Source organism: Rhea americana, unplaced genomic scaffold (assembly GCF_003343005.1).
Source record: "Rhea americana isolate MKP2758 unplaced genomic scaffold, rheAme1 scaffold_16, whole genome shotgun sequence".
NCBI classification, from domain to species: Eukaryota; Metazoa; Chordata; class Aves; order Rheiformes; family Rheidae; genus Rhea; species Rhea americana.
In genome coordinates, this window is record NW_028185705.1 from 1,919,053 (window position 1) to 1,947,025 (window position 27,973).

The window sequence follows — 27,973 nt, forward strand, 5'->3', positions numbered from 1 at the left end:
ATTATGAGTGTGTAACCTAAATACATATTTCAGGGATTAAATTTGCTGACCCTCTCTGACCTCCACAGGAGGTTGAATGGCTACATCACAGTTTAATCTTCAGTGAAATGCTAGGGAAGAATAATACAGCCCTTCAAAAAAGAGTGAACATATTTTAATGATGCTCCAGGATTTATCCCCTGAGGAAAAAAAAAAAAAGAAGAAGAAGAACTCAAAAAAGCAGACATCAGTCTCCAAAGAACAAGCAGTAACTTTCCTCKGAAACAAAAAGGAGACAGTAAAAATAAATAAATCACACAGCACACAGATTAGTCTGAAAAATAACGGGTTGACCATAGCTGCCCTGCCAGAGCTGGAGGCCAGGCAGAGCTTGCACACGCAATGCCAGCATCTTTCTGGACATCTAAGGGTCTGACAAAGGGGGTAAATCCAGGGAAAATGACCCAATAAAAGGGAAACAAGCCGGAGAGAGGAACCGAGGGCAGACTGCCTTAACGGAGCTCTCCAAAGGGCCAGCAGGGCTCCTTTTCTGGCARCAGTTTAGGTTACTTGCACACAACCTACTCAACCCTGGTGACGTTGCAAATAAAAACACTTACGGGCAAGTAATTACATTACATAGCGCTACTACATCCGGATGTCTTGGCTGTACAGGTCGAAAAGCAAGCACTACTAGTTCAGACACACATTTTTATTGGTTGTTAGAGGCAAAGCTTTTGTAAGAAACCAGCCTGTGTTCTTCATCACTCAGCTAACGCAGGGCGCAATCCCTTTGACTATACAACTCACAGTGACTTACCGTTTTGCGGAAGCACAGAGCCTAGCTTGACGAATGCTAACGCCTTTTCATTTATCCTAATGCTTCTAATCTGATTATGCAGTTTTACTAATCTAAAATAAAGTTTAATAACCTAAACAAATCAATTCCCTTCATCGTTATTTTAACTAAAAAAACCGCAAACTTTGTTTCTGAATTCAGCCTTCTTAATGAAGAATCAGTTAAATCAAACTTTCATTTGGTCAACTACAAAACTGTCAAGATTATTGATAGAGGCATTATTTATTAAGAGAGAAAAATTAATCAGAATGCAATAAGTGTTCTGTATTTGAAGCAAAGATGAAATTTGGTCTGGCTTCTTACTTTTTACACAGAATTCTCTGTGTTTGTAGGGTTCTGGCTAATARTACATAATGATTTAAACATGCAAAAAAGTTCAATTATTTCCACTCAGGTAGTCATTGGCAACCGAATTTGGTAACCTCAGCATTTTCTCTTCTACTTTTATTGCTGAATTTTTAAGTTAGCTACCAGTGCCTAGGTAGCTGGAATTTCGCTGGTATCAAGCCTGTCCTTACACATGTGATTTTTGTAAATAGTTTGACCATAGCAAAAGCAGTGTTGAAGTGCTTAGTGCTGAATAATGATGCTTCAAAGGCTTAGCCTCATAGATAGCAGAAGGCTGTGATTTGTAAGATTGGGCCTGCTGTGATACAGGTGATCTTCAGAGAAGCAGAATAAAGCAATATTTATGAAGCAATCACCTTGACATACTGAAATCTGGAGTTATTAGATGGGTCTTGAGGAAGCTGTTCATTACCCATCTACAGTGAAAATGCATCTTCAGCCACAGAAAAACACAAGCAGGTCATAAGCAAATTGATAATATATTGTAAACTACTCAGGGAGATGGAGGACTTGACTTCCCTCACRGTAATATTTCTCATTACAAATCACCTTCCTGCACTGTGTGAACCCRGCATTTATTGGCATCTTTACCTTTTTATTTTCGTACCTGGAACACATCAGCTCTTCTTACCAGTCAGTCAGTCAGAAACATTTTTCATTAAACTCTATAGAAAGCCTAGCTGCCCATTTACTGGTAGCTTATCCGTGTTCAGGAACTATGTTCCTTGAACTCTTGTACTTGTACGCAAAGGCATTTCGTAGCATTTTCTACTGAAATTACTAAAATACCACATATTCCCTCTCAGGACCACACCACAAAGAAGTCACAGATACGACGGACAAACAAGCCTGTATATCTATTTTCTACCTTCACCTTTGCGTCTACCCGGCAAGAAAGAGGACTTACGGTCCTGGGTTATCACTTGCCCATTCTCATGGACCCTATCTTGTACCACAAAACAGCTTTTCCTAATTTCACATAGTGCTGATTTACATCCACAATTATGTATTTTGTTCTCCTTATCTCATCAAGAAGCTGTAACTGTGAATTTAACCAAGTATGAAGCAGCTACTAATTTCCCTTTTACACATGGAGTTAAAAAACGTCATCCATACCTGAAAACACTTCTACCTAAATACTGAAACTTAGGAGTTACGAAAACTGTCACTGTGAATTTGCTCATTAGAGACAGTATCTTCCTTCAAATGTTCTGAAGCTTTAATTCTCAAACAAAGGGAAAAATCAATGGTGAGATCCCATTTGCCAGGTACTTTTCCCAGGAGGTCTCTTTCTCAAGAAATAAGACATACTTGTATGGCATGCTCCATATCATTTCAGGTAAATAATCACAAAGCAAGACATCTTCTCCTCATTCAAATTTACCCTCTAAATCAAGATGCTTTTTCAACTCCATGAACAGCTCAGAGAATGATACGTAACAAATCAGAATAGTTTTCTAATTGCTCTTAAAGCTTTTCTAGTATGCTGCAGGAATTGAGGTGGAGATGTAGTTGTTACTTACAAGCAAACTGAAGCTTTGCTTCTCTGCTAACAACTGTTCCAAATGGGTTTGTTGCTACACATTGGTACGTTCCAATATCTTGGGTTTTATTGGGGTTATTGATCAACAGGTTGCCTTCTACCACGCTGTAGCGGTAATCCATGCCGATGTCAATACCGGTTCCATTTAACTTCCACCTATAGCACAAAATACCGATGTTAAATTCTGCTAATATTAATGGATACTTTTTTATATTTGAAAACACAACACATAGTGTGTGTGTGTGTGTGTGTATATATATATATATATACATATATATATATATATATATATATATAAACTAGAACAGCTTTGACTCCTTATTCATAAAGCCAGCATGAAAATGCATGTTTCCTGCACAGGACTGAAATACCATTCTACCATTTCACTGAAAGAGCAATATCCTTGACATATATTTTAGTCCCTGATATGATTAATGCTTGTATTGTTGTTGCTAGTGTTGTTGCTCTTTGAAATTAATCATTTTGGAAGGGAAAGTCCCAGAAACAGAATCTTTAAAACACTCCAGTCCAAAGTGGTTTCTTTTTCTCTCCTGCCTTAGCTGGCTGTTTGTTTTTAAATTTAAGAAAATTCACTCATAGCAGATGATTTCACAAACCGGAGCACTGAGAATTTCTAACACCATATTGCCCCAATTATAGCAACTGTTATCCCTATCAGCCCTTGTTGGAGCATGCAAGGGAGCTGCAGCCTCAGATCAGTTCCCTTTATCAGAAAGTACAGAGAAAAAATTTGAATATGTTTGCATGAGTGCCTGAATCAACATAGTCTATTGCATTAAATAGTTAGCAGTGTCAGAAGACAGCAAGAGGGTTGAGGTCTTATGACTCTAATCGGTTTCAAAGTGGCATTTACTTTGGTAAACAAAGTGAGAAAGACACAGAAGAAAATAAAATCAGTCTAAATTATTTACATCTGCTAGAATGGATGTCTGTAACAGCAGCAGCATCACAACAGCATAGTATCTTTTTTCCAAGGATCTCAAAGCAGCTTATAAAGCTGAAAACAATCAAGAGCTTTGTCCAAATTTATGGAAAGGAGAGAGCTTAGGAGGACAGTTTTCCATGTCTGCGGACAGAGCCTATTCTGTGCTGTTAACATGTCTGTACGTGAAAAAAGCACCTGCAGACATATGGAGGAAGGGAACATTTCTAAATGAAGTAACCTATCTGCAAGCCTCACTGCGGGTGGCACTGATGGGTGCTCTACCAATATTATAGTAGCACTGCAGCTTTAAATATAACTAAAAACCAAGGAGGCCAAAATGGCATGTGCTGATAACTTTATGCTCACCCTAAAGTAGGTCTATGCCTTCCCTGCCTTGCCAACCCTTTTCTACTCCACATGCAGCTCATGTACAGTCTCTCCACGTGACTGAGGGGGGAATTAATTATGGGCTGTACTTGCCTCTCCTTCCTCTGCTTTCTATCCAATGAGATCAGCAGACTTAGAGAGTGACAGGAAGAAACACCTGGGAGTAAATAAATAAACCTCCAAGACTATTTATAGTCCACTCAACCTTTTTGAACTCATGTCAAAATTTTGTAAGAGCGTTGCAGTACATGGTGGTCTCACCATGCCTTTCTTATTCAGTATCAGCATTATGAAAGATGCCAGTGGTACCACTGATTTATAGTATGGCAAGTATGCAGGCAAAAGGGGTCTTGCGGGATACTACTGCAGTGCAGAGATCACACTAAAGAACAGTAAAGCAGTTAACAAACCCAATAGTTGGTTTGGGATTTCCTTTGACTTGGCAGCTCAACTTCACTTTCTTTTCCTCGGAATCCAAGGGAAAGATCACACTGTTTGGCTCCTGAAGGAAAACCGGCCCATGCAGTGTGTTGTCATCTGTGGGAAAGAGAGGAAAAACGTAACAGAAACTTGATGGAATCCCCACATACTAGTTGTAAAAGTTTAAAAGGAAGAATCTGTACATTATTCATCATAGAAAAGATGCGGTAACTGCACTTTTCTTTAAGAAGCCAGCTGTTTTTTCAAAAGCCATTGAACTTCGTGGGCTCAACATTCACTAAAATATTTGTTCACTAAACAGAGTATGGATTTAAATTTTACATAAAGTTCAAATGAGTGGGAGCAGGCACAACTCTATTCTCATAACATAGCTCAATTAAAATCAGAATGCTTGGTTTCACCTTCAAAAACTGAAATAYTATCTCTGTAAATTAAAAAGCCATTATTAAACGCAGCAACGCAATAACACGAGCTGGAAGTCCACTGGCATTTACAGCTCCTGTGAAACTCCTCCACTCTCCGGGCCCTGCTAGCCGTCAACGAACTGAAACCTTTTTACAGCCACGAGCCTTAATGGAGTATCAGCATTTCAAAGGAACCGCTGTTTTTGCACTGCTGTTAGTGCTTTTACATCCTCCCGCTTTGCAGCAAGGGCTAGTTCTGCTCATCTTTGGCTTGCACCATACCAAGCACACAGCTGCTACTTCACATGACATTACTTCCTGTATTACTCTGGTCTTCTATTATAGTATTATCATAACCGTAAATAACAACAGAATTTGTAACAGCAACAATAGCAGGATCTGTAGCTGGTTATTAGCAAATATTCCAGGTGTTCAGAGAACTAGCTGCGTACAAGTCATGCAAGGCTTCCTGACTGCAGCTGTGGCTACGTCCAAAACTTTATGTGAAACTTTGGAAAGACTTAAGAAAAAATTCTGGTTAATTTTTCATCTCCTGCCCCCTTCAGCATCTCTCTCAGGCTGAAACCAGCACAGAAGCAGCAGAATTTAAATTGCAAGAGCAAGTCTAAGTAGATGGTGTTTCTGACCCCTGTGACTCTAGGGAGCAGAAAAACCTCACCAAAACCCCTTTCTCGTAAGAATCCCAAGTCATTTTTTTTCCCCCAGACCTAAAAAGATATTGATAAAGCAACTAAAATACACATACCTATTTGCACTCACTTCCTAGGCATGGCATTATACGGAGYGAGTGTGAACACCCGCAGGTCCTGGGGCCGCCAGGGAAATCTGGCGCCTTCGTCAGGAGGCAGYGCGATCGCTCTGGACTCCCGGGGGGAAAGTCTGCCTCCTCCAGCGAGCCTTTCCGGAGAGGCTCTGCCAGGAGGAYTGCAACCTCCCTGGCGCCCCCTCTCCCCCATATCCCTGCAAAATAGCACCCTARGCATATAGCCTTAGCACCTATGTTTACCTTTATTTTTAATTATATGTTAATGATATCCGGCTGTGACTCATCTATTATTCAAAACACATTTCACATAATCTCTAGCTTTAAATTATACTTGTGTGCAACTTACTGATACAGGCAGAAAAATAGAATAACAATAATAATAACAAGCATAAAACATGAAGGGCTGGATTGAGATATCAGTCCGTCTATCTTGACTTGTTCCTGAGACCCAGAGCTGCTTTGCTCCTTGAGCAGCTGGACCCACTCATTCTCCACACAAAACCATTGCAGCCCATAAACATTACAGCTCCAAGGACTCCACCAAAGTGTTTGAGAACAAAACAGTTAAGATGCATTTTAATTCTTCCAGTTTTCTAGCTGCGCAGCCCAGAAGCTGCCGCTGGTGCTCCTCGCGCGGGGCCCCTGGAAGGCCTGACCCTGCGGCGCCGCGGCCGGACGCCCACCCTGCGGCAGCCGCTCCGGCCCGGCGGGCGCTGCCCGGGAGCTGCGTTTGGAGCACCCTCCAACACAGCCCGCCGCACCGCTACTCAGCGCGTAACTCAGCGCGGCACAGCCTACAAAACCCGTCTGACGCAAAAGGTAGAGAACTAAGGAAGCAGCAATAGTCACAAAGAGGCGAAAAGATGAACTTAACTGATTTGCCTAAACTAAAGCCTCATGCAAAAGCAGCTTGTGCAAGGTCACCAGATGAAACTGTTTTGCCTACATTACACCTGCTACCGACCCTGGTTAACACTCAGCTTTTATGTGGCAAGAAGCGTCTTTTCCATTAGTCGACAAGAAAAAAAGCACTGCTGAGACTACTTAGCTTTCAAGAAAACGGCATTAGTTAAGGCAGGGAGAAATTCTGAAAGCAGCTGTCAGCATGTAAGTGGAACAGAAGAGGAGGAAAAAATCTTGCAACAGTGCATAGATAAAATTATTCCGAGTGCCTACTCTTTCTTCTTTCTCTTATTGCTGCCTGTGTATAACCAAGATAAGCAAGTCAAAACTATTTAATCTTCAGCCTGTATAGTCCCACTGCTACAGTCTAAYGCATGATTGAAATCACTGCAGACCAGATCCTACTTAACAGTGTGCGACAACATTTCAACCACAGTACTTTACAGCAGATGAGGATTTGATCCAAAGAACAATAAATATTCAGTAATAAACAGAGCAAACTGCCATCTAGCTTCTTATAGGTAGAAAACTAAAAGCATCTATACCATAAATAGTGCACTTTCAACTAATTTACAATGTTGCTGAGTATAAAACAGATCTAACATGTTTAGCATCAGCAAAGGCAAATACATTTTGCTATATCAGAGTGTTTGGTTTTGTGGGAGCAAAGTCTTGCTATCCTTACAACTTCTCAAGATGAATTGCAAACGTTTTTTTATAAAAGCAGTAACTTCATTTATATTGCAGTAACGGTCAGGGGCTTGCAATCAYGGAGCAACAGTACCACACTTTTTGCGTATTACTGATGAACACTATTAGCAGCTCACTGATGCCGGTCGCAGTCTCTTTCCTGAGCTTACGGGGTTTTCACTCCTCCTTTTTACCACGCCGTGTTCATCAGGCTCTCTTTCAGACAAGGTAGCTGCTTAGACACCGGCACAATGACAGGTTTTTTCCTGAGTTACAGTTCACGAGCTCAAGCCAGAGACGAGCGAACCCAGAACAAACACTGAGCTGCCCTGAGTTTAAGCCAAGTTGCAAACAAGATTGGTTACCAAAAAGCAGCTTTTATTCCCTGTCAGTTGAAACAAACTCACTACTGCTCAGGTTCTGTCTCCTTGCAGAAGTGTATTTCTTTCAGTAAGATGCACAGTACAGGAAATTTCAGTAGATTTCATGATAAAAGTATCGTTTAAGCACAGTATGTGATGCCTTCTGATATGCTGGTGGACAGAATGCGATAGCAGGTAATTCACAAGAACATTCTGCTAGTCTCGCTTCTGCTGATAGGACAAAATTTCTTTTTAAAATGTCACATTAATTTTAAAACAGTTTGAACAGTGCGTGTGCCCTGGCGTCCCCCCAGCTTGGGCAGCTGGAAGCCAGCAGGCTCAGGTGGGCGCCTGCTGCCCCGCGCGCGCTGCCGCCACCGGCACACGCGGGGCATCAGCATAGGCTAATTCCAACAACCAGGTGAAACCATTCCTGCTCTCCCCAACCATTAGGCTCCGTGATTGATATCCTTAGCTAAATAGAACTACTTTAATTTTCAGTGAAAGTTATGGCCAATTTGAGAGAAGGTTTAATTAAATATTCCACACTGTAGGGAAAGATAATAACTAAACTGGAGAGTGAATTCTTGGAATATATCCAGTGTAAATGATAAAAATCCTTTCCTTGTTTGCTGCTGAGGGAATTAGTTTCTGCTGCGTGTACTGGTGTGTCTTCATCCAGAGTTACAAGTCAGTATTTCTTCAAGACGAAATTTCACCTTGGGAAGAGCAACTCTCAGGAAACTAAAAATGAAATAGATACGACAGCTCAAGGGCATCCCTGATTAAAGCTGCGTAACACTCCCCGAGGTTACGCGGCTGTACTTCGTCTTCTGGAGCACGAAAGCACTACGCTGCCTGCCTCTCTGTTTGTATTTTTTGCCTGTCACTGCTATTAACATCCGTACATCAACTGTGCTCAAAAACGCTGCTAATAGCTTCGAAATGATAAGAAAGAAATTTTTACACTGGGTATTTGTACTACAAGTAGTTTTGTAGACTTGCTAACAAATGAGATATGCTTAAGGCACTCCCCATACAACCGTAAAATTGAAGCAGGCCCTGGCGCCCCGGGGCCTGCGAAGCCGGCGGTGCTCCGGTGCTCCGGAGAGCTGCGGCCGTGCCCCTGCCGGAGCGGGCAGCGGGAGCAGGCTCCCCCCGGGCCGGGCAGCGCGCCAGCCTGCTCCCACCCGCTGCTTCTCTGGCTGACYTGCTTTCCTTTCTCCTGCCCCCCTGCAGTACCAAGCACAAGGAAAGCTATGGCAGAAAGGCTGCCTGACGGCTGACATCTGATACCTTGCTTCAAAAGCAGCGTCAGATACTCCTTAGAGAAAGGAATGAGACTGTAAAAATCCAGAGGATCCCTAAAGCTCTGAAGACAAGAAGAAGTAAATCTTCACTCCAGCAAATTTAGGAGTGGAAGAGCTCCAGAATTTCAAATGGAGGTAGTGATGGTCTGACTAGTCCATTTATGAGTAGCCGAAATATCTGAAGTATTTTGAATTAAAGACAGGGTTAAACACATCCATCCATCCCAACGCGAGCATGTCCTGACCTCGGAGGAAAGCCCAGAGTCTCTCAATTACAGGAGGTCAGGAATGGGCCCCCGCCGGCTGCCTCTGCCGGGGCCCGGCAGCGCCTGAGCGCAGTAATAAACGTGCGAAAGCCGACCGCGGGTCAGGCTCCCGCCTGCAGAATTCATCTTTGAAGTCTATCATTCCGTCTGACTGGCTCTACCACAGCACTATCGCAATTTCCCCTATTCAAATGCCGCATGATTAATTGCACTAAAYGTTAGCAAGTTAGCACTTTTCATATAAAATGTCGCTACCTGATCTGTACGTGCAAAAGCGAGGAAGTCTTTCTTTTCCTTAATCTTCTGCGTCTAGACAACTGGGAGGAGGCAATTCATGATGCAACATAATGAATGACTTGTCCTACGACAAAAGCTTCACTTAATAGAATGTAATTTGCGTTATCATCTTTGTAAGTCAACACTATGATTATGATCGCAGATGTTCTCTTCAATACATGATAAAAGCACATTTCTCTCCATTGCTGCAGAAAATCACAAGTTTCTTCACCAAGCAGCCTTCTCTCTGAGTCATCACAGCCGACATCAGAAAATAAACAGATAAACTCAAACTGCTATGGATGACAGTCCATGCCGGAGCTTGTATTACAATAATAACAGTAATAAAGAAAGAATAATGCAAGAGGACTGGGGCATCTCCAGGTAACAGAGAACCTGCAGCATGTTCATTAACAACTACGATATTTGTTGATTGCCAACTCTGCAATAGTAGAAATGGCTAAAGGGATGTTTTGAAAGATACTATTAAATAATAAATAAAAATCAGACTTGTTCTGATGTCTTATTAGTTAAGTTTCAGCCCTGAGGAAATCTTGGAGTGTAGGTATACAGTCAACATCCAAAGATTATGATAGGAATTTAAAATAGTGTCATCAACTAACACTATGCAGCAATTGCTAACACTGGGTAGTAACACACACAAAAAAAAAAAAAAAAAAAAAAAAAGCACATTTTCCTTCTTGAGATAACAAAAATACAAACTCCTGTTTTCAGGAGATGACCGATACCAGTTTCCACAGGGTTTTCGAAAGCTGCTGGATAATGTAGCGGCTATGCAGAAAACTGAACACGCTCTATCAGTAGGAATAAGCACATTAACCTAAACGATCTAAAAATCTGCCATAAACATCTTTTATAGACTTAACTATTGTATCTAAACATTTTAAATGATCATTTCCTTGTTGTTGTTGTTGCTCACACGCAACTGTTACAGATTCGAGCTGTGACCAGAGACACGACAGCCAGAACCCACCAGCATGTTACCAAAGCAAGTCCAAGTCAAAATCCAAGAGTTGGTTCTTCAGTTGTTGGATACATTTCCTCACTTATTTTCTTTATTCTCCCCTAAGACTACTGCTATAAGGATTCATGCTATTATGTTATTACTTGATTGGTCAAATCTGCTGTTACAAGAGAAAATCAGTCACTTGCATTAGCTCAGCTTCCTTTCGTTTCAACAGCGAATATAGAGCCAAAATGAACATGACTGAAGCAACCAAATATTGAGGCTATTAAAACGCTTCTATAAATGAAACAAGCAGGTATGTTTGCATCATCCCTAAGGGCTGTGCTCATTCACACATAACTCCTCACTACATGCTCTGCTAACTGAAGTTTAACATCTTGAAAATGATACCTGCTGGTATGTGCAAATTGAAACTTAGTTGCTTTGCTGCTCTGGTTTTGAATGCTGTATCCTTAGTTAGCAATAGATTTCAGAGCATCATTCAGGACATGACATACTTTCAGTTGAGGAGGTCAATCAAGGACAAAGAAATTGGTTCTCGAGGGAAACACAATTCCTGCTCATAGTCTACTCCATCAATAGCACTAATCTTAACCACTGAAACTGTGGCTTTGAAGCATCTTGCCTCAACTCATCGCCCTCACTGGGCGTGCAGGTGGTCTGTCGCAGCAGCAGTGGGTGGCTGCAGCCATCTCCCAGGCACGATGAATTTGGCCTSAGGTTCTCATAGTCCTGTGCATTGGAGAGTCCAGACAGTTTGAAACCCTCCAGTGTGGCGCAGACAAAGTCAAACCACAACTGTTCCCAAGGCTATCCCTAGTGCACTTGCTATCTAGTAGCCAGAAACTGATACTGGGCTTATTTTTTTCTTTATGGGTTGAGGGCAAGTTCCAGATACAATGGCTGAAGATGGGCAAAGGCTGTGGTTCAGGCTGGAAAAGACAGGTATCCACATTACAAAGTTTTCAGTTATCGTGAGTATGGCAGGTACTATAAGCTAAATACATATATATATATATATATATATATATATATGTATATATATATAAGCTCAATAAATACAACTGTGTGTATTTTTCCCCTGTTCACCTAAAAGACACATATTTCCTATCCACAGTCCTTCCCTGAGCTTCAGTTCTTTGAAACCTCTTGTGTAATAAGGCAGGCGTGTTCTTGGTGTGGAGTGCAAGTGCCAGGCTAGCAAACACTACCTGGCCCCATAACAGTGGTAGTAAAAAGTTATGAAGTACTCATTGAAAACACCCCTTTGCTTTCCAATCCTGGAGTCTTGGAGAAGGAGGAGACACCTGGGCAATAACCTATGATCTCTGTATCATCTATTGCTTGAAAAACAAAGACAACTCTAGCAATGTGTTCAGGCTGTAAATTGATCGCAGAAATCAACCCTGCAGAAATCTTCAAGGGGGAAGCAACTTTCTTCTGTGCATTACTTCAAKGAGAAGCCTGGTGTTTTGTTTTCAGGTTAAAGTACATTGGCCGCCGTCAGAAGTAAAGCTGTTTCCTGCCAACTTTTCATCCTGCTATTTACAGAAAGGTTTAAGCAATGGATTCCTTTCTCAAATATTTGTGAATATCAGACAGAATTACCTATGCCTCGCGAGTAATGCAATACTTCTCTGGGGTAGGGGCGAGTAATGGATAACCAGTCTGGCAYACTTCTTCGAAGTGCAAGACTGGGCACCTAACTCGCACGACGTCACTGGACAGAAAACGCTGGTACAGTGGCTCTGCGCACCATGGAGCRCTGCAAAGCCGTTTGCTCTGGGTCATGGCCACATTTTGTGATTACGGCAAGGGAACACACCACTATACAGAAGGATGGGAAGATTTTGACTCCACATTTAGTTGCATGACATTAAGGGAAGCAGTGCTGAGAGCTGTTTTAACAAGCACTTATGCCCAGAGTAAGCAGCACTGCTTTTCTGCTTACTGCTAATTACGGAAACATCAGGAATACTTTCCCAGAAGGAGAACACCAAGAGCTAATGTGTGCGGCTTACTAGAGACAAAACAGGCACAAATGTTAAAAATTTGAACAAAGCAGAAAGTAAAATGGCCACGAGACCCTCACAGTGCCACAAGGGCTACAATGCCTGTGGTTTTGGGGGRAGCTTTTCTTAATCTCAGTCTAATTCCCTCACCTGGGACAAGCACAAGCCACCACACCATGTATGTACCACAAATAAAACATGACGTTCCACACATGGTCCCACGAGCACATACTTCGTACTCGGTAAGCAGAGGAAAGAAATGTGGTGGTGGGGAGTTCCCAGGAACGTTACCTGGGGAGTTACACCGGAACGAGCAAGGTGAATACATTCATTTGTGCCTGTTCTGCAACATGTTACAGAGGCACCTTCTTCCCCTGCTATATTACTCTTCAATCTGCACATTTTTCTCTCTGATATTACTAGCAAGTTCAGTCTGTTGTCAGTATAACAAATTTCAGTGCAACTGAAAGAATGGGGAGGGAGGGAAACGTGGTGTTTATAACATGTGATGTATTTACATTTTTGTGCAATGCTGTCAGCAGCAGCTTGCCATCATCTCCAGCTGCCTGGAACGGAAGCTTGATGCCATCCCAGGTATCTGGAGTTTAAAGAGAAACAACTTATGTAGGAGGAGGAAATAACCTCCTACAAAACTATACAAAAAGGTAAATCAAAACTATTCTTTCAGTCCTTACTGTCCCATGTACCCTCCTGAGACAGGTCAGGCATCATATTGCACAGCACCGTGATCCTGAGCTRGTTCCTGGATGGGAAAGCTTCACTAGCTTTTCCCACTGCTGCTAAATCAAGAAAGCGTTTAATCCTCTGAACAGGATCCAATGCTATAATCCCCAGGTGGTGACGTTACATAAATGGACTTAAGATATTTGAAGTATACTGCTGGGGTACCAGGCTGGCACCCCAGTTAGTGCAAAGCTCTGTAATTTCATTTAAGTCAATGGAATTGCATCAGTCCAGGACCTTCAGGAGTTGTCCCTCCTCAAGTTACTGCAACCCTCCCCAGATCAGTCCCTTCCCTTCAGTAACTGAGAGGCAGATTCGCCCTGCGGGGAGGAAGCGCTGGGCTGGCAAAGGCCACRGGCAGGCAGCAGGCGAGCAGGAGCCCCACTTGTTCCTGTGGGTCACGCGTGCGAGGGACATGAACATGCACAAAAACAAACCCAGCAGTGAAGCCAGCGCTTCCGAACACCGAACTGAGGGCTGCTCACACGAAGTACCCGGACGGCAACCAGTGAAAGACCAAAGAGCAACGGCGCTACGATCCGTGCAGCCTGCAAGCGTACAGATGTATCCTTTTAATTTTTAAAGGATGTTATGAACTTTAAGTAATGCAGCAGGGARAAAAGAAAAATCTGAGATAGCTGTCAATCCCCTGACTTTTCTAACTTCTCCCACTGCAATTTAGTACCCTTAAAAACTGCTCAGATTGATGACCTTTGCGAGTAACATCTTTTGTCTATCTGGTATAATACAACCAGGGTAAACTTTCAAATGTTTCTCACCAACATTTCAGTACCAGCTTTGCGGGATGCCCTGCAGATGAAGGGGCTGCTCATTTGTAATGGTCTGTTTAAACCTCAACCACTCTACAGAGCTTTTTAGCAGAGCAGCTCTTATTTAATGTGTTTCTCACACCAGAAAAAAAATKCTGTCTAAAACACAGCTCCTCATATAAGGACATCAAAAGTAACAATTTCCACATAACCCAATCTGTCTCAAGGATAAAAATTCGCTTTTCCTTGTCTATACAGATTTAGGGCTCTTCAAGCTGAGGCAACTGATACTTAAAATACAAATTTTACATTTAACGTAACCCTGCGTGGAGGTAGCTTTGGACGTGGACTTTGACCCGAGGGACACAACGTTTTGCCCGAACGCAAGCCAGCAGCAGGGTGTCGGAGAGGCCGCCRGCGCRGYGCGGYGYGGCRCGGCACGGCACGGCGCCTCCCCAAGGCCTTGCCCCCGCAGCAACGCCCGCGCGAACGAGCTCGCCAGCGCTAACGAACGAGGAGGGCCGCTCCGAGYGCCTGCCCGCACAGCGGCCGGCAGCAGCTCACCCAGCGGCGGTAGCACSAACACGGAGTAATTACCTCTCGAGGGAGGAAACACCGCGAGCCGCCCCCCTCGGGGAGGCTCCTGTTCTCACGCTGCGCAAAGGACGTTACGTTCGGCAAAGCTCTCAAGAAGCGCACAGCTATAAAATGATTACAGAGATAAAAATCAAATCAAATGTCACTGAAGAGAGCAAACTAAGAGTCAAATGGAAGGGAGATGGTATGTATTTCTTTAGGAGGAAGTTATCTGACCGAGGCCTAAAATTTAAAATCAATAAGATTACAAATCGATTTTTTAAACCAATTAAAAATTACAAAACAATTTACTTTYCTGTTCAGTAAGAAATTGCTTGTTTTACTGAGTTGATGTGATCCAGCGATAGCTCACTTACGCTAAAGGTCATGGAAACAAATTCCAGTGGAAATTCATGGACGTTAGTCTTTGCAATATTTTACTATAATCAACACAAAACGCAAGGACCATGCTGAAACAAAGAGTTGATATACTGGTGTGCTTACACCACTGGTCTGAAAACAGTGACCATTTGTGGCACTTCGGCAATTGGATGACCACCAAGTCTAGGACAGTGCTTTGGTTTGTCTTTTAATAAATTACAAGTCAAAAGTTAAAAGCAAGAAAATTGAAGAAAAACATACAATTTCATTTTAGCAAGGAGAAGGTTTAACGGGTAATCAAAATACTGTGCACTGCTTCAGCAATTTTTTTCATTACAATTTAAAAAATAGTGGGTTTCTCAGTTTTGAAATTTAAGGATTATCCTGGATTGAGAACTGCACTACAAAGAACCTATTGATTATTTCTCATATTCCTCGAAGACAAGTAAGGACTTCTCTAAGCAATCTTTCATTTAGACCGGAGGGCCTGGGCTTTAACTTATTTTAAAACCACGCCATTACATGCCATAATGAAGAATATGCAGGCAAAGTAATTAAACTGAGAGTAACTATTTATAGATTGCTTTGGTAGCTTTCTCATTAGAACATTGTTCTGCGAGCAGTAAGAAATCCAAGATGCGACGGACGCTTTCTCCTGACCTGTTGCACCCCGGAGGGAAGTTCCAGTCTCGCTGCCGTCAGCACTGCGATTCCTAGGGCAGTTGGTGAGAGCATCCAGGAGACAGCCAAAAATATCTCCAAGACATGCAAAATGCYGGTTTAAGAACTGTTATCGTTCAGACACAGAAGAGATGGAAATGACTGCACCTAATTACATGAGAACGTACCGCAGCCGCAGCGCTGCGTGGGCGCCCGGCCGCGCACCCTCAGCACCTCGCACCCGCAGCTCCGCTCCTCAGCCGCCGCCGGCGCACCGCGCAGCGCCCCAGGGGACCGCAACCACACGGTTAAAAAAAAGTCCCCCAACTTGTCATGCTTTTCTTGCTTTCCAGGGTTAGCGCTGGGGGGATGAGGGAGGCAACGGCAGGYGTATCTGCCAAATAAGCAACGCAGGCACGTAAATAAATTAAGCGAAACCAGAACGTGAGATGGCCGCTGTCTCGGCCAACCCAGGAATTTTAGCTGGGGGCTCCTAGAATTGAAACCCTCCAGTTTGCGTTAGGTAGCTACAACCTTAACTYGCTCATATCCTCTGTGAGCCGGGCCCAAAGGAGACGCTGGTGGCTAGACAGGAGAGCTAAGGGAGCCTCAACACCGCCAAATTCCTTTATAAACAAACACTTTCCTCCTGACGCGAGAGGGGCGCCGCAAGAAGAGGCGCCGCAGGCCCGCGGCGCGCRCGCCGTGCAGGGTGCGGGGCCCGGGCAAGCGTGCTCGCGGCCCCCCAGCGCGCCCTGCCTTCCGCACAGCTCTTTCGACTTCCAATTCACAAAAGCAAAACCTCTTTAGAACCAAAATAAATACTAATCTTAAATTCAATGTACCCTGACAGCAAATAAGTTTGCTGTGCTTACTTCAGCATGAATAAAGAGCCCACAAGGAGACTCCCACATAAGAGTATATTTACAAGTTCCATTACCCACTGGAGAGATTGATGTAATAAACCTATAATAAAAAGCCTCGTGTTATGGATTTCTCTAATGTTTCTTATCAAACAGCCTGTATTATCTTGGCTTGTGTATTCAATTTAAAATAGGTTTTCAATAAGTGCCTCAGAGCTAGAGGTCATTCGCACTCGGCTTCCCGCCGCGCGGGCGGCCAGGCCCGGCCAGCCCGGGAGCGGGCGGCCCCCGCCCCCGCCGAGCCCCCCGCCGCAGCCCGGGCGCACGCGCACCGCTCCCGTTACGGCACTTATTTTTATTACAAAGTGGAGGCGGAGGAGTTGCTCCACGTGAGATAAAGCTAGGGCACGGAAACTGTTATGCACTTTCCATAGCTGCCGCCAATTTTCAACTTCTTTGTATTTCCTATTTGCTGGCAGGAACAAAACCGTGGTATTCCCTGCGCCCTGCTGGCATGCTACCAGGCAGCCGCTTCACCTTTCAAGTAGAAATGCTAAAAAATAGCACAACAAACGCAGTGACTGGAGGTGCAAGCAAAAGCTAAGCACTTGTACCTATTTAATTTTTATTTCTTGGCACCGGATTTAGCGAATAACCATTAGTTGTTAATTACTATCCAATGCAATTTACCTTAGGACATATTTCAAACCAGCACAACATAACGACGGTAATACTTTCCTCATTTATTAAATCATTTAAGCATGTTGTTTTTATTTGCAGTTCTTAGCCCCTTACTCTGCAATATTCCCTCCGCACTTTGAAGAGGCTTCCTGGAAGAGGAAGGACCCGCGGGTGCCAACTCTTCACCATTTCCCCTTTCACTGAGACGACTCCTGCTCAAGGCCCCGCGCTCACGGCGCAGCAGAAGCCGCCGGGGCCCCTCCCGCGGCCTTCCCCGGGCACCGGCCCCGCACACCCGCTACCTGCCGCAGCCCCGCGCAGGCAGGAGGAAGCCGTACACACGCAGGCTCCTAGGTTCGGTCTCGACCCCTTGCAATGGCCTTTGTTTCTTCTTTAATCAAGTCCTCCTTTCATTACCCATATAATAATAGTAAAAAATAACCCCCACAACTCCAAACCCTACTCTTAGCCAAAATAAATAAAAGTGGGGGTTTCTTTGTGAGATTAGTGTATTCAGGGACAGTGATTTCCTGTAGAAAGTTGACACTTCACAGACCTGGCTGCTCACCATGCAGGAATCCAACAAAAACAGAACGACACTTTCAGGCAAACGCGCAATAAAACGGTTAGGCGAGACCCTTAAATCAACTCTTACGAGAGCAGCAGACACCTCTGCCATCGATCTCACTCTGGCAAAGGCGAAGGGCACTCAGAGGTGAGCAGCAAGCTTGTCACTATGAAAGGTTAAAAACACTCGGCTTCAAGCCCCCCGCGGATGCCCCGGACCGCCGGAGTCTTTCCAGCCTAGGAACTGCAGCTGCACACCCCAGGAGCCCTTACGAACGGGGGGCCGTTCGCGCTCCCGAAGCAGCACCTCCGCTTCGGGTAGCACACGCACCAGTTCCTCCCCCTACGCCGCCGCATCAGGCCCTTTCCCTTCCCTCCCGCGGCTAACAGGCCCCTCTTGCCAGATTTGGGCAGAACAAGGGTGACGTGGAAAGAGGACTCCCATCTGTCACACGTGCTGGGACCGTGGCGCCCTTCTGCCCGTCGGGATGGACCCGGGGCTCCGTGTCCCCGAGGCCGGGAACAGCCCCCGCACTCCCTGCTGCTCTGCCAGCAGGTGCAACGGGGACCGGCCAGCAGGGACCTGAGCGACTTGCACAGAGTAACTCTTACTACTATTAACTAAGAATTATTTGTAATTTTCATTAAAAAAAAAAAGAAAGATAGTCTACTACTATTCAGTGGAGTAACTGGAAAACTGTAATTCTAAATTCTTTAAAAGCCATCTGACTTCCCCCCCCTCCAGCTTTTGAAGCTTCAATAATTTGTGTGTTTCAATGCAGATAAGGCAGACTTTTAAAATAGTGGATTTTTAAATACTTGGACACTTGATTGGACCAAAGTATTTTTAGGTACTCAAGAGAAATAGTATTAAGGTGATATTGGTACACATGAAGATACTATTTTCTGTCTTTACAAAGTAATTCAGTGATTTAAAGCAAGCCAGAAAAAACCACTCTTCTTTTTCACAGTGCCTTGTCCTTAACATAACACAGAAGAAAGGCAAAGAAAAGAAGGTAAAACAAGGGCTGTATAACATTAAAAAGAAAAAAAAAAAGAGCTAATGGAGCTAATGGAGTTGTGCAGGACTATGGGCACCTGCTGAAATTATACACCTGGGCACCTAACCGAAGCAGCGCGCTTTCTACGGGTGCTAACGCCCTCCCGCGGCGCGGAAGCCTGGGCAAGCCAGGGCACCCAGCAGCAGCCCCTCCTGGCTTTGCTGCTTTGCTTTTTGCATTTCAGAATACAGACGTGAGAAGTCACGACAGTCAGAACGGTAAGCAGATGTTTTTAGGAAAAGATGCTATTTCAGCTGAAGTTTCCAGGACTTTGACAAGTAAAGTCGGGAGAGTCAAACCTGACGCTCATGAACCCACAGCTATTTGGCAAGCGCAACTCTGCACAGCTCTGCAGCGTCGACAGCAGCGTGCTGAAATGGCCCAAATTCACGACGTGTTAGCTTTGGTCAGCTTAAATGAGACCGTCCCTATTGTTTCTGTAACACAGGTTAGTTTTCTTYTGATCGCTTTTTTCCAGTGTTACTTAATAGCCTCTAAAAGGAAAAGGATGCTTGGGACCAACTTTTAATGCAACATCTTGAAGAAATTATAGTAAAGAAAAAAAATGAGTCCTTGATAATTTCAATGTTCTTTTTGCTACTAATGTGAATCCAACCCTAACAAATTAAAACAGGACGAATTAATTGGATATGCAAATGAGATTATTCAGTATATAAATCTAATTACATACCAATTTGCTTTAACACAATGAAGAAGAAAAAATTCTTTTTTGTAAATTGATTGTTTTAAATAACCACCTGTAGAACAACAAAGTGCTGTGCAAAGGCTGCATCTTCAAGGTACTCGTCGTCAGCATTAACACGGCGCCGCGTTTCAAAGAGCCCGTCAGGAAGGCTGCTGGGCCGCCGGCGCGCAGCGCTCGTCGGACGCACCCTGGGACGCCGTCTCCCTCCCGCTCCGCTCCCGGCCGCGGCGCACCTCAAAACCACCGCATTTYGCTAACAGATCATGGGGATTTTTGTGCTTCTGTATAGCTATCTTCATGCGTGACTAGGAAAACGAGCAGCACTAAACGTGCGGATCTGCGCAGCGCCCGCGCTCCGCGCGCCCTGCCAGCCGTGGTCGTCCACAGCCCGTTCACCAAGTGCCGGCTGCAGAGCACCCCGAGCACTTCTACTTCTCTCTGCCACCTTTAGAAAACAAAAAGGGACGGAAAAATAATTAGCAGAATGCCAAATTGCAGTGAGGAAAGATCTCTCAGGGGAGAAAAAATGTTAATTTTGAGCCTTTTGTGTCCAAGAACCAAATTACAGAGAGTCAATTTACTTCTTTGAATAACTACTTGTCAGTAAGAGTAAAAATTATAAATGAGACCACTGGAATTGATTAAGATACAGAATGGCTGACACTGTAATTAGTGCCCACTGTGCCATCTGTGTTAAAGGATCCCAATCACCTGTTTTCATTGACTGGATATTGAATTTCGTCGTCTGATTCACTAAGTAGATATCTAAAATCACCCAGAGTAAACGTTATGCTCCAAAGAACGAGAAAGGGAATACAGTCTTTATGCTGGTACGGCATGTGAGCTCACCTTATCAAAACCAGGCTGTTGTTATTACGAAAAATTTGAGCCATATGAAATCTGTCCTCTGAACTGGCTACAACCTAGAAATAGCTAAAAAAAACCCCCCTCACTAAATTATGGTCACACACGGTCAAATGAAACAGGAATTTTCAGTAGAAAAACTCCTCGGAAAACTGAATAATCACTCTATACACACGCTGCAGCATTACTCCGGGTGMAAGCTGATGTGATCTTTAATACGGCTGATCCTCCAACGAAGGATGCAGACTGCAGAGGATTACGGTTTTATCACTGTATCATAGCTTCTTTAGGGAAATCAGACAGCTTTCTAATTAACCAGCCCACACATACCCCCCGTGCTCCTGCTTTAAATGCATGAGCTGAACCATAAACACTTAATTCTGAATCATATTATCAAGCAGGTTATGGTTATGCTTATCCTCATATGTATTCTTGCTGTTTTTCACAACAGTACAAAAATAATGGTATACTGACATGCACTTTTTTATACTCACATTACTGAAAGAGAAAGGGCTCTGAAAAACCCTGTAGTCTTTCTTTCATTCCTCTGCACTTTAAAGGATTTTATGGTACTCCAAAAATTATTTTAGAAATTGACTCACTTGCAATGCCTTCTCTCTTTCTACATTCTCTCTACTGCAGAAAAACTCTGGTCTCATTTTTCATGGGAATGCTGAGATTTAYAAACCAGCCCAGTCCACCAGGCACCCTGCTGCTGCTGCGGCAGCAGGGGCGGGTGGTACTGTCTCGTCCAGGACAGGGTTTCTCTTCCATCACTCCCCGCTCTATGGAAATATAGTGTGTTTGGTGAGAAAATGGCACTGGCTTGTCTTGGCTCCAGAAGCCACGAGGGGAAAAAAATCACTGCTTCTCTTCTGAGAGCTGATGAGTACATTAGTCTTGCCAAAAGAGAAAGCGCTCCTCGCAGGGCACCTTGTACATACTAATGTTGTGTCTTCTCTTCTGCACACATGAGAAAAGCAATACTATCCCAATATAAAAACCACACTCAMACACACATAGGTGCAGTTCTGCAAATTTCCTCTAAGACAGATGTTTTTTATTCTCAGGAGTTTTAAAATGTTTTTCACCGATACCTGTCCACCCATAGTGTTCATAAAAGGAGACCAATAATAAAAACTAGTCCTGATTTTAAGTGCAAATTCAGAAATCAGCCTTGGTCCCACACTTCTTACCTCCAAAAATACTGCTGAACCATCAGAGGAAAGGGAGACATAAAACCAAAACAGAAAACCCCTAGGTTTGCGAAAATGAAGTGCAGCCCTTGTCCACACGTACAAGCCACGATTCACGGTGATTTGTTTTTCTCCAGTGATGCTAATACCTTCTCCTCTTTTGTGTCCMATTTTCCCTGCTCTAAGATCGACCTTTCAAGTAAATACAACTACCCTCCAAGGAAAGCTGGGGGAGAAGGCTCAAGGATCTCACTGGTATTCACCGAGATCGCAGTTTGCCAAGCTGTACCTAGCTGCATGTTTTGTGACTCCCGCTAGGACTCCAATAAATCGGTACAAAGGAAGGCGTCCCAACACCCTGTCTCAATGAACGCGTTCAGAGACCTTTGGAGCTGTGGGATAACATAGCAGCTCYGTGCGTTATTGTTCAGTTTATCCATGAGTTCCCAGGACAGGCTATTTCGATGCATCCATTTGCAGACCTAATAAAAACAAAGATGGTGCAGTGATGCTCGACCGCTCTTTCTGATGCTGGCCTCCTCAGCAGCAGAGCTCACAAGCCAAGCAGCGTAACTGTACCGCTTAACAGCGTATCATGACTCCTTTGTCAGCAACAAATTCCTTTAAATAAAACTCCTTCAAAATAATAATTTCTTTGTTGTCCAGAGTGACCTTCACAGGAAAACCGCCTTTAGCTTTATAATCAACAGATGGGTAAAAAAGGCAAAGAAATTGCTAGTTTATGTCCATCTGCACATGCAACAAACCTTTTCAAAATGCTATTTTGTACTGTTTGATTTAAATTATTTTGTATCAAGACATTTAGCAAATCTGCTTTTCCTCCTGCAACTACCACTCAAATAGTTTTGGACACTAAATTGTACAATTTCTATCACCATAATTCCCGAGTTTCATTAATCACTGAAATCAAACCAGTATTTTTAAAAAATCATATAAAATATAAATATACACAAGATTGACCACAGTAGGAAGAGAGTATTTTCATATTCTATTCATTTGTACAGGGTTTCCTGCCCCAGCATCACAACCCTGACACTACCGATACGCTTCAACTCTGAACGTTCTCAAGGCTGAATTTTGGCTGTTGTCTTCAACTCCTGACAAATATGAACCGAGAGCCCTACCTCTACTGGACATTAAGACAGATTCAAAGATATATTGATCCTCTGGCATGTTTTTCTCCCTTCCTCACCTCCTGGGCTATCCRACCCTCTCCCCAGGCTCCTCTGCTCTCACATCACAGGTTTCTCCCCTCTGCCCTCCAGGCTCCACTCTTCTCCCGCCGACGACGAAAGGGATGAAGGTATCTTTCCAAGCTCTGAACTTGCTCTTTATTTGAATTTTGCTTTGAAGCAAAAATCCTCTTTACAAAYCTACAGAATAAGTGTTTGTGTGCCTGGAAGCTTCTTTAGTTTTCCAGCTATTTTAATTGGTTTAAGCTTGGCCTTATCACCTCTAACTCAAACCTGGTCTTTCTAGTGCCCTTACATGATCAAGGCTACAGCAGCACATCCATCGTCTCTTCCAAATGCTTCTGGCTTGCAGTTTCAATGTAGCCAGAGAAACACAAACATTACTGTTCTCTTCTTCAGCTGAACCTCCTTTTTCTGTGCTAACTTGCAGCTGTACACTTGCAACTCTTGATCTAATAACACTTTAAACACGGACCTTTCACCCTTCGGCATATTCCCTTAGAGAATTTTGTCATTTGCCCTTGTTACTATTTTCTCATTGAGTTTTATTCCTTGTCTATTTTTCTTTTTGGATGGGTAATGAATTAAGAATTAATGACTTCCTGATATAAGTCCAAACAAGCAAACATTTGTACATAAACATTTCTGTGACCATAAGACAGCTGCAAAATAAACACAAAAATCTGCAAAAACACARTCTCCAGCAAACAAAACTGGGCTCGTACCCGTGAGAACATTCTCGCAGTGCTCCTTTATAATGCTGCTGGGTTTTGAGCRTTGCTCTTTTATTACTGTAGATGATAACTGAAACTAAATGCAAAAATTTGGTGTACACTGAGTTTTTTGTCACTTACAATATCTATACGCAGTTTATTTGCAGCGTTTATTGTATATTTTAGATTATATTAATAATGAAGGATAGCTCCAGTTAAGTATTATACAACTACAGAGACTCTGGTAATACCTCTGTATGATTTAGCTAATACATTTTTCATTTAAATACAGACTGGATGCTAATACATTTGTATAGTGAAACTAATACATTTTTTATTACTTCAAAGGCTATGTGGGCAGCTGCATAGTTACTAATGAATTTACATGAGATCTTCTGCAGTCCTCAGAAACAATTTAAATAGCCTGAATGCTATCCTCGCCTATTCGCAAGCAACTGCAACGGCAAGGGACAAGACAGCTGTCCGGCAGAGCACAGCAGCACGTGCTCTCCCCGCCACCAAGTACGGCTAAGAAAGGCCGAGGAAAACGCTTTGCTCTTTACTCCGCTTCCCCGGAGCCTCCTAGCTCCGGGGCTCCGTCCCGACTGCCGAGGCGCCTCCCAGGTGCGTCACCGCGAGCGGGTCAGTGCCTGGCAGGGCCTCCTGGCGCGCGCGGCCTGGCTGCCGCGGCGCGAGCGGGCCCCCGCCACCGGCCTGCGCACCAGGCGGTTCAGTCGGACGAGGGCCCAGGGAGCACCGACCCCAGCCTGCCGCCGCCCGGACCCCACTTCCCGCACTTTCTGCAGAGGGAGCTACTTTCAGCAGAATCTCTGTTCTGTGAATTATTAAGCATATGAAAATCTTAACTCCGGAGAGTAATTTCACTGATTTGGGCTGCCACACTTTATCAGCTGAGGCACACTGAAAATGCTCCCTTTTTTTTTTTTAAGATATGTTATGATAGCTACCAAATTACATGACATTACAGCAGTTATTGTGGATTTTAACTGCTGTATTTTATCTTCTCCTAAATATTTCTACAAGGAAGCACTAAAATGCCCAAGAATTTCTATACTTAAAAATAAGCGATCGTTAAGTTTAACCAGTAATTGGATGTTACAATATGGAAAGTTAAATTTAAAAAATGTTAAAAGCCTCTGTCGTCATTTTAAATACAACACCTTATAGGAGCCGTGAGCGCTGCTGCTGACTCATACGTGTAAGACCTAACAGGTTAACAACCTTTCACAAATCAATCTTGCAAAACACTGACAGACACATTTAGCTTGTATCACTGAGAAAAAACCAAAGCTATAAGCACATACACAGCAAGCACGTTTCAAAAACAGCAAACACACTTAAACAGAAACACCGCTTGTGATAGTTGTCAGAACAAACTGAAACTGTGACTTCAAATGAAAATCTTAAAAGTTTGGTTCAGAAACACTCAGAAGAAAACTGACAAGAAACRCAGCAACCAAACTTCACCGGCTGCAATGACCCCATTAGAGTATCTTTATGCTAGGAATAACTACCAGTACTCCAGRCTAAAGTTAAGATTTCTCTTCCTAAAATTCACAGGTCGTATTCTTGTCTCCTTTCCATTCCCAGAGTGTCTGAGTACTGCTGCAACATCTGGATTTCTTCACCAGCTGAGCTGCAGGCCACCGGCACGCACGGCAGATGCTCGCTGCTGTAGGCTARGGGAAGCCAGACACTACTGCAGCCCTGTGCACAGTTTCTGCAGTTATCGCCTCTGTGGTTGCACTGATTATTGAATTTGTTCAGAATGGCTAAAAACTTCTTGCAAAAGTGGTCTGACAACAAAGCTGACCTGCTTTCTTTTGCTGGGCTTGACCCGATTCCTGAGGACGCTCAGACGGAGACAGATTTTGTTTGTTTTTAAAGCAGGATCTCATCGATTTTCAATGTCATTTCTGTTCCAAAAATGCATTCACTATTTTTGGATGAGAAGTAGTGCATCTTGACCCATAAATTCAGAGCTGAGACTCAAGTAGGGAGAATTCCTTGCGTCAGCTCCTGCTGACAACACGTTTTTGTTATACAAATGAGCTCTAATYCTTCAATATAACATCCAAGTGCCCCTCTTTCCTGCACCCTGTGGTGTCTTAATTAATGTGACTAATACCTGTCAAATGTTGTTCTTTTGCTATGAGTGAAAGAATAGTACGCTACGCCTCATGGAGAGGCTCTCTCCTTAATACCCATTTGCACGCGTTTGTAACATAAAGAGTCAGAAAAGTTAACCTTTTTGCTTTAAACGCGGTCTAGATTAGGACGTAACAGCTAAAACTGAGCTCCGAATGCTTCGTTCCATCCCTTCCAGACATGGACACAATCTAAAATACTCCTGTGCTTTCTGACCTAGCTTATACTACACTTTGCCTTAAAGAGATTTGGGGGGGGGGAGGTTGAAGCTTTCCCGTTTGCAGGCTTGGTGTGTGCTGTTCAAGACCTTCTGCTCCCTGCTCCCAGGCTGTGGCGTAACCCTGACAGCTCCTCGCTCCTCCTCTCTTGCTGCCTCTCCACTAGGGTGAAGCTTCCACAATTTATTGTTCATTCTCTACTCCCGCAACCAAAGTTGTGGAAAAGATCCCTTCTGTAAACAGACATCTTTCATGCTTGTTTGCACGCAACGTGTCTGTATTTTCTCACCTTTAAACCTCGTTTAGCCATTGATGCTTTCATAAGTACCACTGCAGCTGAGGGCTGCCTMGTGCTGTACTGCCATTAACATAAAAAGCAGCAATAATTAATTACGAGATCATCTGGTCATTCACWGCCTAGAGAAAAGATTAATACTTTTAGCTAGTGATAAAACATAGAAATTATGAAGAAGAACAGTAAGAGAGAGGAAACCAGGCACAGGATGACCAAGTATGGAAATGTGGTGTCATTAAAATACAATAAGGCAGCTTTGCAGTTGATCTAAATTGGCATTCTTTGACAGAAGTCAATATATTGACTTACGCTATTGGAGGACCAGGGTTATCTGTCAAGTCTGACAACCCTTTTCTCTTTCAGCGGCATACGTGGTACGGTAAGCTCCAGGAAGCACCGGGGAAGGGCCCGACCATCCACTAGACCTTAGAGATGAAGGAAGTGCCTTTGCACAGAAAACAAACTTGCATCAACTCCAGCTGCGCAGTTTAACCGATACACCATCGGCACTAATCCCCAGTGTTTGCTGACACAGACAAAGATGATACAGTGACCAACCTTATGCATTAATTTTGTTGTATATATTRGTGCTGATATTACAGAGTAAACTGCACATTTACCTCTATGTCTGGAGCTTTGACAAATTATAAATAAYAACTCACATTACAAAGCTGCTTCCTACTTCTGAAAAGCTTGCGAGAGAGACATATTAAATGAGCAATGAAATACAACTTAATAGGGTCGATGTTAAATTAGTTTCAATTATCAAACCCCATTTTAACCAAATGACTGCCTGGCTTACATCCAGTATTCACATAATTTACACGGGAAAGCGCGCTAGGTTCTCTCTCTTTCATCTAACTGATGACACGTCACTATTTCACCCTTTATTAGGGAATAACTTTCATATTCTGTCTTAAGCACATGGGCATACAAAAAAAAAAGTAGATGAACTGTTAGACTTCAAATGAAGCAAAGTCAATGTTAATAAATTTTGGAAAGTGATGTGTAGATACTTTTCCAACTAGTTRCTTGAAGAGTGTTATCAGGAGGATATTATCACAACTAAGAAAAGAGACAGAGAACGTCTGCTCCACTAAGTAAGGAAGAAGGAGATGCACTTTATAACACACCAAGCTATCTATACATCTTGAAATTAGGAAAAGCAAACATCCTGCATCTGTACATGTTAAGTATGTTTGAAATTAAATACCAGATTTTGCAATGAGCAACTGGAAGCAACCAGAGATTAACAAAGCACCAGCGCCTGCCCTGCCTCTCCGCAGGAAGACTGAAGATGTACTGGGGATCCCAGGGAAGGACTCCRCTCAGTGGTGCTATTCACTAATCATATGAAAAAAAAAATCTATCACATTTTTTCCATTTATAAAACAAGAACGAAACATCACAGGCAACTGCTCCTGGCCACATGCCTTGGCAGCTCCCGGCAGGCCACCGGACAGACCCGCAGGAGGGACTGTCTCCGAAGGGCTGCCGAGAGCCCCGGCGCCGCAGCCGAGGAACGCACCTCTCAGTACCAGCCGTGCCGTGCAGCCTGCTGCCCGCCAGGCCTGCTCTCGCCTCCAGCACCTGCACGCTCCTAGGCGGCACAGGCTGAAGAGAGCCGACGTCTGCAAACACAAACACGACTGCRAAACCCCTTCCAGCTCGCTCTCTTCCCGGTACCTCGCTTATACCCGAGGCCCTCAGGCGGCTCCTATCACAGGAGCCATCGCTTCCGTACCGATGGACGCACCGCTCGTCAGCCGACCGCCCAGTCGCATGTCTCAAACT

General features: G+C 43.7%; 1 protein-coding gene across 8 annotated transcripts in view; it reads right to left on the reverse strand.

Moving 5' to 3' along the window:
• The window catches only part of CNTN4 (contactin 4), a 368,687-nt gene that overhangs the window by 138,933 nt on the left and 201,781 nt on the right, over window positions 1-27,973 (reverse strand). For all 8 annotated transcript variants that reach the window (XM_085300035.1, XM_085300034.1, XM_085300031.1 and 5 more), the window contains 2 exons: window positions 4,473-4,599; window positions 2,710-2,885 (listed from right to left, as the gene is read on the reverse strand). In XM_085300035.1, the coding sequence (XP_085156161.1) occupies window positions 2,710-2,885; window positions 4,473-4,599 (303 nt within the window). The remainder of the gene's footprint in view (window positions 1-2,709; window positions 2,886-4,472; window positions 4,600-27,973) is intronic.